Source organism: Limulus polyphemus, unplaced genomic scaffold (genome assembly GCF_000517525.1).
Source record: "Limulus polyphemus unplaced genomic scaffold, Limulus_polyphemus-2.1.2 Scaffold2105, whole genome shotgun sequence".
In the NCBI taxonomy this organism is placed as follows: domain Eukaryota; kingdom Metazoa; phylum Arthropoda; class Merostomata; order Xiphosura; family Limulidae; genus Limulus; species Limulus polyphemus.
Window position 1 is genome coordinate 90,941 of NW_013667715.1, and position 12,341 is coordinate 103,281.

A 12,341-nucleotide genomic window follows, 5' to 3' on the forward strand; every position below is an offset into this window, starting at 1 on the left:
ATTGGCAGTGTATGTTCCTGCAGTAATATTTGAGCTGGAGGGAAAACAGGTATTCTGATGAAGGTATCATACATTAAAAAAAAAAAAAAAAAAAAAAGTGCAGGGTCATAAGAGATGGGAACAAAGACAAAACATAGCATACCTGTGAAATCATGTCCAAAAAGGTTGAAGGAGGCCTGGCAGCACCCATAGGTGACACATGGGATTGCACAGCATAGTATGGGAGAGAAAAAAGGCTCTCTAAATCCTCATCCACAAGTCCAGGTTCTTCCAAAAATGGAAGATCTTGTCCAGGTTCAGGAGAAGCTGGTTGTCTCAAGTAGTGTTCAAGCTATCATTGAACTAAGGCCGAGACACCCTCAGCTAGAAGTGTTGAACCCAAAACCTGAGAAATGACACTTGAAGTAATAGTAGATGTGATATAAAATTCCAAATTTGTGGTTCATCAAAGATCAACTCACCAAATTAAATAATAAAGAGAGTAAAAACAAACAAACAACAGAGTTAAGTTTACTTTAATACAAGTTGTAATTGAAATGTTGAACTATTTCAAATTACTACTTCAAGAAAAAATGCAAAAAATTAAGGAAGTGCAAATGTGAAAAAAAACCGAGTGAAGTTCAAAAATGTCTGAACATGTCAGTGTCTAAACAAAAAGTGAAGGTTAGGCTGAATAATGTAGAGGGAGTAACCTGCACCAGGAGAGTGTGTCACAGTCATATTGGTGGAGGGTTACTGCAGATTATTTGGATATGAAAATGAAGTAGAACCATGTTAAATATAGGATAGGTGGAAGTTTCAAGGCTAAATTTGTGTATAGTGAGGGCAGCACTGAAAGAGAGAAGCAATCAGCTGTTTCTATCTTTTACTATTTTCTGAGAAACATTTGTTGTTGTTTTTATTTGCATTTTGGTGAAGTATTGAAAGAAACCTCAAACATCTGTCATGGAATTCCTAGAAACAGCATTGCATTATATACATTCAATAATGAGAGACAGCTAGCCACCTAAAAGCTGTGATTTGATTATATTTCTTTAATAATAATTTTTAGTTTCACTTTTTATTGAATAATGTGCCACTCGTACTTAGAGATACCTGATACTTAAATTGACAAGCTATAATAGTGCTTAGCTATTTGTTGCATATAAGCTGGTGCAAACCAATATGATGCAATTCACACCCAAAAGTACTGTGAAAATCCTTCAACTGCATCATCAATGGGCTTTAATAAATCTGATAAAAAAAATGTTTGAGGCACTGTTACTGCACCGAACAACAGGGCCATATTTGTTGGAAATGATAAGTATTCATGATCATGAACAATACAGCTTTTAGTAGTGACCGAAGTTTATGAAGCTTCTAAAATATAAGCTTTTGGTGCCACAAATCATTTCAAGCCCCGAGGTAAAGGATGATAAACACAGGTTGAGTAGGATATATTAAAATGATTTTGGAGCCTCACCGTGTCATTATGGTCCATGTTGTCATGTCTAGTTATGCTCAACCTGACCATGCATTTTGACAATGGCATTGCAGCATAGCTTCCACTGCAAAAGTCTCCACTACTCCCTTCACACTTCCCATAAACCATTTAGTGTATGAGGTCAATAATTTCCTAGTGCCTGTTACAGCAGTCTGATCCCACAGAAATCCATGGGTGCTGTGTGTAGTGACTTGAATTGTATGTCTTTGTATGAAATAGCATGAATATCCATTTCATTCTCCAGCTGCTTGAAGTTTGCAACAGTTGAACAAATATATTTTGGAAGCAACTTGTGTACTCGTGTCTTGTGACACTTTTCTAGATGGAGATCCTTCTGAATTATGTTGCACACTGTTGCCTAGGATGTGTGGATTGTTTTTGCCACTGACATTTGTGTTCATGGATTGTCCCCTGTTACAAGATGCTAAACTTGTTGCATGTCCCTTTCTTGATGACCCCGGTTCCCCAAGTTGATTCATATTCCTTTGTTTTCCAGTGTCACTTAATGCAAGGAATATCCCCATCTTGGAAATTCTAAATCTTTGATCTGAAACACCTTTATGATATGAGTATATGAATACTTTGTTTTGGAAAGAACTGTTACATACCCTTCCCAAAAGCAATACATTTTTAATGACATTATACTACTTATAAAATGTCAAACAGTGTCAAACTATAGTTATGGTAAATGTTGTTACACTGCAATTCTATATGAGCTGTTGTTATCATGTGACTTGCTAATTTACATATTCAATATTTTTTGATATAATGTACCTAGCCCTCTTTCTGAAAAAAGTAATTTTGCTTGTTATTATTACAATATTTAGAACAAGTCCAAATAGAAAATATATAAATACATTAAGTCTGTGGTTATACAACTGTATATGATTTTTCTTATCACTTTTGTCCTTCTGGAAGACTAGAACTAAGAAAAAGTCCCATGATCTAAGTGTGAAATAAAACAGTTAGGAAAACTGATAAAACCACATTCATTCCGTATCACTGGTCCTTAAGTAAGTAATTACCAAGTTAAGAAAATCATTTAGATAACATATATGATTTTTAAACTACACAAAAAGCAAAAATGTACTTGTTTTAGAATATTAAATAAAAACAGTGAATTTACATGATCAGGACAAAAATGTTAATTCAACTTACCAAGAACAGAAACTCCATTATTGTGACAAACAGTGATCCATGATAATGGAGGAATTGTAACGAAATGGTGACTAAAGTACACAAATATATCCACGGATGCCCAATGGAAGAACCTGTAGCAGTCATCACTTTCTGATCCTTCACAAAATCTGTTGAACATAAGAGTCAATATAATATAATTTATAAAAGTCAGATATACATTAAAAACAGAATAGCATTCACCATTATTTGTTCTCATAAGATACTGTTTCATACTGACTCACTATACACATTTTTGCACAATCTCTACGTATGTTAACCATTAAACCAACACTCTTCTTTGCTTCTGCTTACAGAATTTGATTTGATTTTATGAGAATAGTTGAAGATAAGAATCTTTATAGCATAAGCTTTCTCCCAAAGTAACAAAAGTTAGAAATTTACTTGATTTTATGACTATTTAACATAATGCATTAAATAATATAATTTCTTATCCATATAAATTGTGTTGCATAAGAAAATATAACAGACCGACAGCAAGCTCAATATTCTAAATTAATGTTGTCAGAATCAATGTTTAGGGCCTAAAACTTCATGAATCGTTGTACATGACAAGAAACTTAAGTTAAAATCCTTTAATTATTTTATCTTTCTTCCAGATTTTTAACAACATTGTTTGAAAGACAACTAGTATATATTTGAGCATATAGATGAAAACTGACAATCTGCCTACAAACTTAGTTATACTACAAGTACTTCTTTTAATCCAATAACATAATAGGTACAAGTACATTTTGAGGATTGAAATGTTGTTTAATCCACAGTTCGTCAGCCAGATCATTTACTTCAATTAATTTTTACATTTTATGTATAAAACATTGATGAAAAATATTTATAAAATAATACACTTTAAATGTTTGTAATTAAATTAATTTTAATGTAAAAAGTCAAAGGAATACAAGACACAAGCCATAAAATAATAAGTGATGAAATACACACAACAATAATTTTTATGCAGTAAAGAAACGCATTTCTTTGTATCACTTTTGAAAAGCATACGTCTTAAAATTGTCTCGAAGTACTGGCAGTGACACACCCTCCCAGTGCATCTGACTTCCTCTGTAGTGTAAATCACTCACATTACTTCAAGATTAGGCAAAAAAGATGCAGTGGAAGTGGGAAAGATGGATGTGAAGTGTAAGTGAAGGTAAATACATTTTGAGTGTAGGAAAATGTAAACTTCTGATATTATATGAACAGTGGTAAATTATTGTATCTAAAAAAAAGCACATCCAACCTGTAATTGGACATGCTAGCTGGTGTGGAGTAGCTAGGACATGTCAGACCATTTTCAGTGGGTCAACTCCCATCCAAAACCAGGTGGCATCAGGTATTTGTCTTTCCATCTGCATTAAGAGGAGGGTCCCAACCATCTTCACCTCAAAACTAGGAAGCAGAAGGGAAAATCAACTTCCATTCCAACAACCTAGCCAGGGCACGTGTGTGTATATACCCAGTATGCAATAAACACCAGACCACCTGGGAACCTGACATCTAGGTATCAGTAGAAAGGGGGTAATGTAAATGTGGTGGTCAACTCCAATCCTAAACAATGTAGTGTTGGGAATTTTTTGTCCACTTCATTGTAGAAGGAGGGCCACTACCAACCACATGTGTGAGGACTTATATTGGCTGGACCTATGCTGATTTAACACCAGAGTGCCCAGGAACCAACTTCCAGACAGAAGTACAATGGGGGAACATTAGTGCTGGGGTGAACTGCATGTGGTAGATTTGTCCAGTCCAAAACCAGGCAGTATCAGGAATTTGTCTTCTGGTCCTCAGTAAGAGAAGAGTTCTCCCAATCTACACAAACAGAACACCACTGCCCTATTCTTGATTGATTGAAATTGGGCACACTCAGAAGAAAGCCACTTCAATGGTCCACCACCCCAGTGGCTAGGAACTGATAAATGGCAAAGACTCCTGTACTCCAATGGAAGAGGGAGGAACAATGCAGTCGGGGTCCTGAGGAAAGCAGAAACGGAAGTCAGATGACCACAAAAACCCTATTTTTAAAAGCAGGTTAGTTCTAGTTTAATTCAACTAGAACCTGAGGGATGGGCAGCAATCCCAACATTGCTTTACTTGTGATAGTCCATGAGTTGCTGCAGCCTTAATGAAGCAAGATACTGCAAGGAAACCTCTAACAGTTTTATGAAACACCCCATCTCTTCAGTAAGTATTATAGACCTGTATGGCCATATGGTGTAGGTCTAAAGTTAAGTATACCTGACCAGATACCACTCACCACCGTGCAGGATCCAGGGTTATATAAAGGGGCCACCATAAAGGTAAGAGATAAAAAAGTAAAAACGTAACCTGTCAGAGTCTATATGTGGTATGGAGAATTTGAACAGGCAGTAAATGATAGCCAGATGAGAAAGTGATGACCAAATGATGTAGGTAGTGAGTGAATAAGTGTGAGGTATTGTCCACATGCCAGCCTGCACTATCTCCTTTAAAGGATGATGGAAGTGAGCAGCCAGGGCAATGGTGAGATGATGAATCTGGTGAAAGGAAACTTAGATGATGCAACAAGAATTGTTGGAAAATGACACATAAGCCAGACGATTAACTTTACAAAGCCATCACAAGTAGAGGAGGAGTTCCACGGGATAAAAAGGTGAGAACTGGAGCCATGAAAAGAAGCTATGTGGGCAACATAACAACAACAAGCCTATACAGAACACAGATGATGATCAGAATGGGAATATATATGAGAAATAGACAGAAAGGAAATAGGTGTGAATGTGCTGTACCCTTCACATTCTGCCAATGTTTTGGGAAAAACTATGATCAGGATAAAGAAGGACATACAAATGATAACAAATGCAGAAAATATCAATAGCAAAGATTTCTGACCTACAACATCCACAAGCAAGGAAGAGTAAAAAATAAGTCTAAAGGGAGAGATCACACAAAGAGCAAGAGGCTGAAGGCTCAAAAGGGGGAAGGGTAAGGACATGAAAGATAACACTGAGGTTTCACTCTGGTAGGGCAACTGGATGGAGAAGACAAAGCAGGCAAAAAGAACAAATAGGAAAGAAATGACAGGAGAGGAAACTATATGGAAGAAATGGGAACAATGAAAAGTATTGGATAACACCATCCTATACCCAGCAGTGGTAGAAACAGAAAAACCACTGTCAAAAAGCCGAGTAAATAAATCAGAAATGTGAAAAAGTTGGTTAGGAAGGTTAGAAGCTGACATGCAAAGACCAGTGATAGAAAATGTACCATTTACACTGGTCAACTAGATTGAAAGAAGAGTGGACAGAATGAAAAAGGAAGGAAGGCTACTCACATGGAAAGTCCAGAGTGACTTGCAAGGGACTGGACAAAACCCATAGAGTGTAGCTATGGTGGGATAGAAAATAGTGGAGGGAGGTTGCCACAGAATGCATCAGGAAAGAGGTACAGGAGGAGATGACTGAAGGAGGTTCAAGAGTAGAATTTACAGTTGTGCAGGCCAGAAGAGAGTGATGAGAAGGACTCAACATAGAGTGGTTTGAATAAGAGAGAATGTGGAGAATAAGCATACATGTAGAGATTAGACTAATCCTGATTGAACACATCCACAAAGAATGCATAATCAGAGACCAGAAGAAGGGACGTTTGGTATTGATCTGGGTGGCAAAGGCATCCAGAAAGGGGGGTACCCAGTTGGGAGCATAACCACTGGAACACTTGAGGAGCAAGAGACTACTTCATCAGTAGATCTTGTTAAGACAGGAGAACTGACATGCCAAAATATTCAGAATACCCAGGATGTGACAAGCAAGAAGACTGCCTTACAGAGATTGGGCCCAGAAAAGAAGATCCAGTGTTGAAAACAAAGACCGGGTGCCACCTTGATGATTAATGTAAGAGACAACTGTTGAATTGTCAGAATGAATCATGACCAAATATCCATGTTCTACAGACAGAAAATGATCCAACAACCAAAGAACAGTCAGGAGCACCAATAGGTTGATATGTTGGGCAGATTCAACCTCCAACCAATAACCAGCTATCTCCTGAGAATACAAATATGCCCCATCCCATGAGAGAATAATCTGTAAAGAAATGAAGATTGAGATGGGGAGGAGGAAGAGGAACACCAACCTAGTTGTTATCTCTGTTGATCCACCAGGCAATGTTGACTTGGAGTGTGGAAGGAAAAGAAATGGAGAAGTCCAAGGGATCCCAATAAAGGTCCCATTGATCGTACAACACCTACTAAAGGCACAAGTGAGCATGACACCAAGGAACAAGAGATTCCAAAGTAGCCCAGGTCTCCAAAAGAGAAGTATTGGCTTTGGAAACCAAGTGCTCCACATCCCTCAAATGTAAAGGAGAAGGCTAAAATCTGCTGAGATACATGCTGAAAAACCCCCAGATTAGTAATATACTAGGTGGGGGTGAGATGGGACTTCACCAGTTTGATAAGCTACCCCAAATGAGGCAGCTCCTGAAGGAGAAAATGGGTATGGTTGTGAGAGGCCTGTGGGGTACAAGCCAAAAGAAATCAGTCGTCCATGTAATGGCAAAATCACAGTGCCAGGTCGTGAATATGAAGAGCAAAGGTTCTGATTACGCAACAGAAAACATAGAGCCAATGTCAGATCATATGGAAGAGCACAGAACTGAAACACCATACGTCCATGAACAAACCAAAGGTATCAATGGGATGCAAGAGAAATAGGGATATAAAAGTAAGCATCAGAAATTTCGACCTTGGTCATCCAAAGATCTGGAGTAAAAGACCATATGAGAGTGAGAAAATACTCCATTGTAAAATGTGAGAGGTTTATCTGATAAGCTTCCACATTCACTATTGTATCCTTGCCTAAAGATTATTTGACAGAACTAAAAATAATAAAACAAACTACTTTCTGTTTATTTGTTTGTTGTTAAACACAAAGCTACACAATGGGCTATTTGTGCTTTGCCCACCAAGACGATAGAAACCCAATTTTTAGCATCATAAGTCTTAATGCTGAGCCACTGGAGGGGCAAATTGCTGTCAATAATAGTTATTTAACCAAGTTAATTGATACATTGTTCAAAAAATAAAAGGATATTAACATAAAAATGATCATAAAAAACAGAAAGAAATGGTATAAGTTACAATGAAAAACACAATGAATAAAGAAATCTACAAACTGTCCTTCTAATGTACACACAATCTAGACAAGATCAATAAATACAGCCACAGTGGTGTTTACTAAGTGATATGTCAAAATTGCAATATTATATATACAGGGCAGAAAGTGTAATGTAGAAAGAAGAGTTAAACATTCATGAAACTGGAAATTGGAAAAAATGTACAACTTTATATTCAATCTTATGGAAACTAAACACCAATTTTATCACAAAAACAACTATGAATTTTATGTCTGTGGAAAACGGTAACGAATTTGTTATTATATATTTATTTTAATATCAATGTTTGTTTAGATTAAATTTATATTTAGAAACATACATATCTTATACTGTTAAATATGTATTGCAAAACTCCTGCCTATTCTCCAAAGTTGTAGAAGATTCTCGAGAGCAAGAATCAACAATATATGTATGTATGTAAACGCTTAAATTTGTATTGTTACGTAATCTGATTTTTCTAGAAAGCTTCTACATGCCTATAAGTATAACCAACGTGACATACCAAAATAGAGTATTTATTATTAGTTTGCTCAAGTCAGTGTACTATAAACTTTGGAAACTATAACTGTGATTGTTATAATGCTTACATATTGGAAAACTTCAGATCTTGACCAGGATCCTTTACAAAGTTCGAACATTACAAATCGTTTAACTTCAGTGGATTCTCATTGGACGAATGTAACAGTGAAAAACCTGGCACATGTGGCTGATAAATAACGAAGGACAAAGCTAGCTAGCTTCCTGTTAAGTGAATTATACCTATGTCAACTTGTAATCAACTCGCTCATCATGAACCCTCGATTAGATATCAAAGAAGTTCCAGACTAGAAAGAAGACTTTATATTGCTTGTAAGTGTGTGAAACTTTTGTTTATAAATCATTGTTGGTAATAACTATTTGTAATAACTGTTATTGTAAATTGTTTTGTGTATATTAAAAAACTTTGTGTGTCAAAAAAAGAAAAATGGTGTATATCAATCTTGTTGGTAAATATCACAAACTGACTATATATCAGCATATACTTAACTGCTAAATCCAAAGTACAATTAAACTACTAAATTTACATTATCAGTTAACTCGGTTTCAGACCATTTGAAATTCTTATACATAACACAACATAAAAAACTAAATAGCTTGGAAACCTTAGAAATAAATAAGTCTAAAAAACATATCCTGTCAAAGCTCTCAAAGACTAAACCAATTTATACTCCTCCCCACTTTTGACCCACTAGCATCAAGGTGAATGTCAATGTTGCCAGCTGGTTCTTTGGTTAAACATATTTATACCTTTTAACATAAAAACAAAATCAACATTTAAAATGCATAATAACATTTTTTAGTTGGCCAATGGCCAACATTAAAATACTCTACATGTTTTGGTAGCTTTATGCTACCATCATTCTGATGATAGTCGTTTAATGTTGGCCATCAACCAAACAAAAAATTTTATTGTGCATTTTAAACATTGATTTTGTTTTTATTTTAAAATTTATTATACAAGTTGCTGTCATTGAATTGTTCATATTTATACCTGTTCACAAGCTATTACAGTCTGTACATGATGATGTCTTTACTCTCCTGTTTCTTTCCTAGCTTGGCAGTGAAGTATTTATATACTGCTACTCAGCATACATCTATGACACATGTTTATATTTATTAACATAACACTATGTTACAAGCTAATCAACAATAACCACTCTATGTCACACTTTTACAATAATTTACAGAACACTATGTCACAAACCAATCAATGATAAGCATGCGACCTTGGGTTACATCATACACTATAGTTTAAGGTTAAATAAAAAAAGTGTGCAAAACATAAGTAGGAATCTTGTGACTTACTATTAATAGAAGGTATGTATGTGTGTAATGTAATAGGAGTGTCATGATATGATAATATTTGTAAGGATTACATTCCAACAGACACTTGCATCTAAAGGAAGAAACAATGATAAGGTAATTCCCCACAAAGGGTATCTTACTGATGAATCAATGCATTCTAATCATTACAAGTTTTTGATTTATGACACTGCATACTTCTACTTACAATGGTGTATTAAATTAGCGATTATAATTCTGAATCAATAAAGGCAGCTTGCTTTGATCAGAAGTTAATGATAATTTCTTGCAATAAATGCTACATTATTCAGGAATAATAAATATTATTAATATACATGCTATTTCTTGGCTATGAATAGCTTTGACCTTCAACATTTAGATAGGACCCTCATATTAGCACTAAAATCTTATAAGATAGCATTCTGTTAGGCTTACCAGTTATCAATGGTAAGGTATTAAGTAATTATTATTAATATAGTTTTTAATGAAATAATAGCTTCTCAAGGTATTCCATAAGAATGCATCAACTGGAGGCATTCTCCTTGGGTCAAATTGATGTGATGTCACAGGAGTCAAAAGTTAAACATATCTATTTTCTGGACTGGAGAAATGCTGAAAGCCCCCATCCACAGCTGAAGCCCCAGATGGTGAATGAGGTCCAACATCTTCAAGGCAGAGGCCCTGGTAGAACCATAGACCAGAACCCCATAGCCTAGTTTGGTTAGAATGAGGGCACGATAAATCTTGAGCATAGAACATCAATCTGCTCCCCAAAGGTGGAAGAGAGGACACAGAGGATGTTCAGTGTCCTTGTACACTTGACATGTAGCTGCTTGATGTGAGAAATGAAAGTAGTTTATGATTAAAGATAAGCCCCAAGAAGGAACACAGGAAAAACATCACCAAGACAGAGCTCGGGTTTGGACTGTAAATCCTGTTGGTAGCACAAGTGCAAGCAAATAGTTTTGTAGAAAGAAAAGGTAAAACCATTTGCTGTGGTCCAATTCAATAAGCAACCGAGGGTAGTTTGAAGCTGCCACTCAATAAACCTCATAATCGATTTTGCTGTACTAGATGGAGGTCTGTAGACCTCCATGAATCCTGCCCTGGGTTGAGTGGGCAGATCTTTGTCAGTAAAAGTAGATTCCAGTGACTGAGGGCAAGAATGATTAATCTTTCAGCATCTCGGGGCCGAAGAAGATGGACCCGAGCAGACACTGGAAGCCAGGGCCAAAGATGGACCCAGACAGTCACTGGAAACAATGTTGGGGACAGAGACTGTCAACTCTTTTATCCACAGAGGGCAAAAAACTCATCACATGGTTTAAGAGCAACCTCTGTTGGAGGCACAGAAAGAACTGTCTGTACCCTGACAGTAGCAGTGGAAGGTAGTGCAGCAACATATGTCCGAGACGTAGTGGGGGACAATAACTTCCGAGCCTCAGGGAAAGAAATGGTATGGACAATACAAAAACATTGTACCTCTTTCTCCTCCACCGACTTCAGGCAAGATCGGTATTAAGAGGGGTGGGAACCACCATTATTGATGCAGTGATTGTCCAGTTGACACTCGTAGGAGTCATGGTCTTTGCACCACAACGAGCACACATCAAAGAACCATGACAAGATGCCTTTAAATGACCAAACCGCTAACACTGGAAACATCTGAGAGGGTTAGGAATGTATGGCTGCACCTTACAGTTCAGATAACCTGTCTTAACAGAAGCAGGTGAATGTGGCAATGTAAATGTTAAAATTAATACACTGGTCGGCAGCATAATTCCATCCTTTTGAGTGAAGATATGGTGCACAGCAGAAGCACCTCGGCTGGAGAAACCAGCAAAAATCTCCTACTTGAGAATGTCATTCAAATCCCTCTCAATTATCACTGGTCAGTAGGAATTCAAAGTAGCTTTGGGAGTAACCTCAATGGGTTTATCCCCAATGGCCCTCGACCTCAGGAGGAGTTCATTATGTGTAGGTGTAGATGTTTCCACCAAGATGTCTCCAGGGCACAACTGCCTGAGTTACTTAAGAGAGGCAACAAGCCCCTCTAATCCCTTCTGAATGAAAAAGGGAGACATGTGCCCTAAGGATTTGTCAGACAAAGAATGAAAAATTAAAAATTGAGGTACAGGATCTGACTTTGATGGTGACTGTAACAGAGTCATCTATGCATGGTCATTTCCCTATCAGACGTTTTTTTACAATTTTTTTGAGGATTGGGGGGATCCATAATAAGTAGAGAATGATTCAGTGCCAACTGACCCCACCCACTATGGAGTCCTACAAGGGGATGCACTGCAATGCCAAACAAGGACACTGCAGCAACACCATGGCTTCGTGAGCACTATACCCAAACACCAGCATCAGACACAATGTCCACAACGCCCACTGAGAATTCCCAACACTGGTACTCAGTTGACCCTAGCCCAACAGGACCAGCCAATTGACCCTGGGGGGGGGGGCACCCCAAGACCACCTTTCAACAGAAATTCAAGGCCAAAGTGGTGTGTTGCAGTGCCTCAGACACCACTCAACCACCAGGATCCTCCCCTCCCCTTCATGTATCACCACACACAGCAAACACATGGATGGATGTTCAGATCTCAGAGGAGGTAAACTCAAGTTACAGAACCTTCCCTGGGAGGTCCCCTCACCACATGTAGGG

At 37.2% G+C, this 12,341-nt stretch overlaps 1 protein-coding gene across 1 annotated transcript in view; it reads right to left on the minus strand.

Moving 5' to 3' along the window:
* Positions 1-12,341, minus strand: part of LOC106465970 (cytosolic endo-beta-N-acetylglucosaminidase-like) — an 86,944-nt gene that overhangs the window by 70,626 nt on the left and 3,977 nt on the right. Inside the window, exon 2 of the mRNA XM_013926217.2 lies at positions 2,642-2,790. Within this exon, the coding sequence (XP_013781671.2) occupies positions 2,642-2,790 (149 nt within the window). The remainder of the gene's footprint in view (positions 1-2,641; positions 2,791-12,341) is intronic.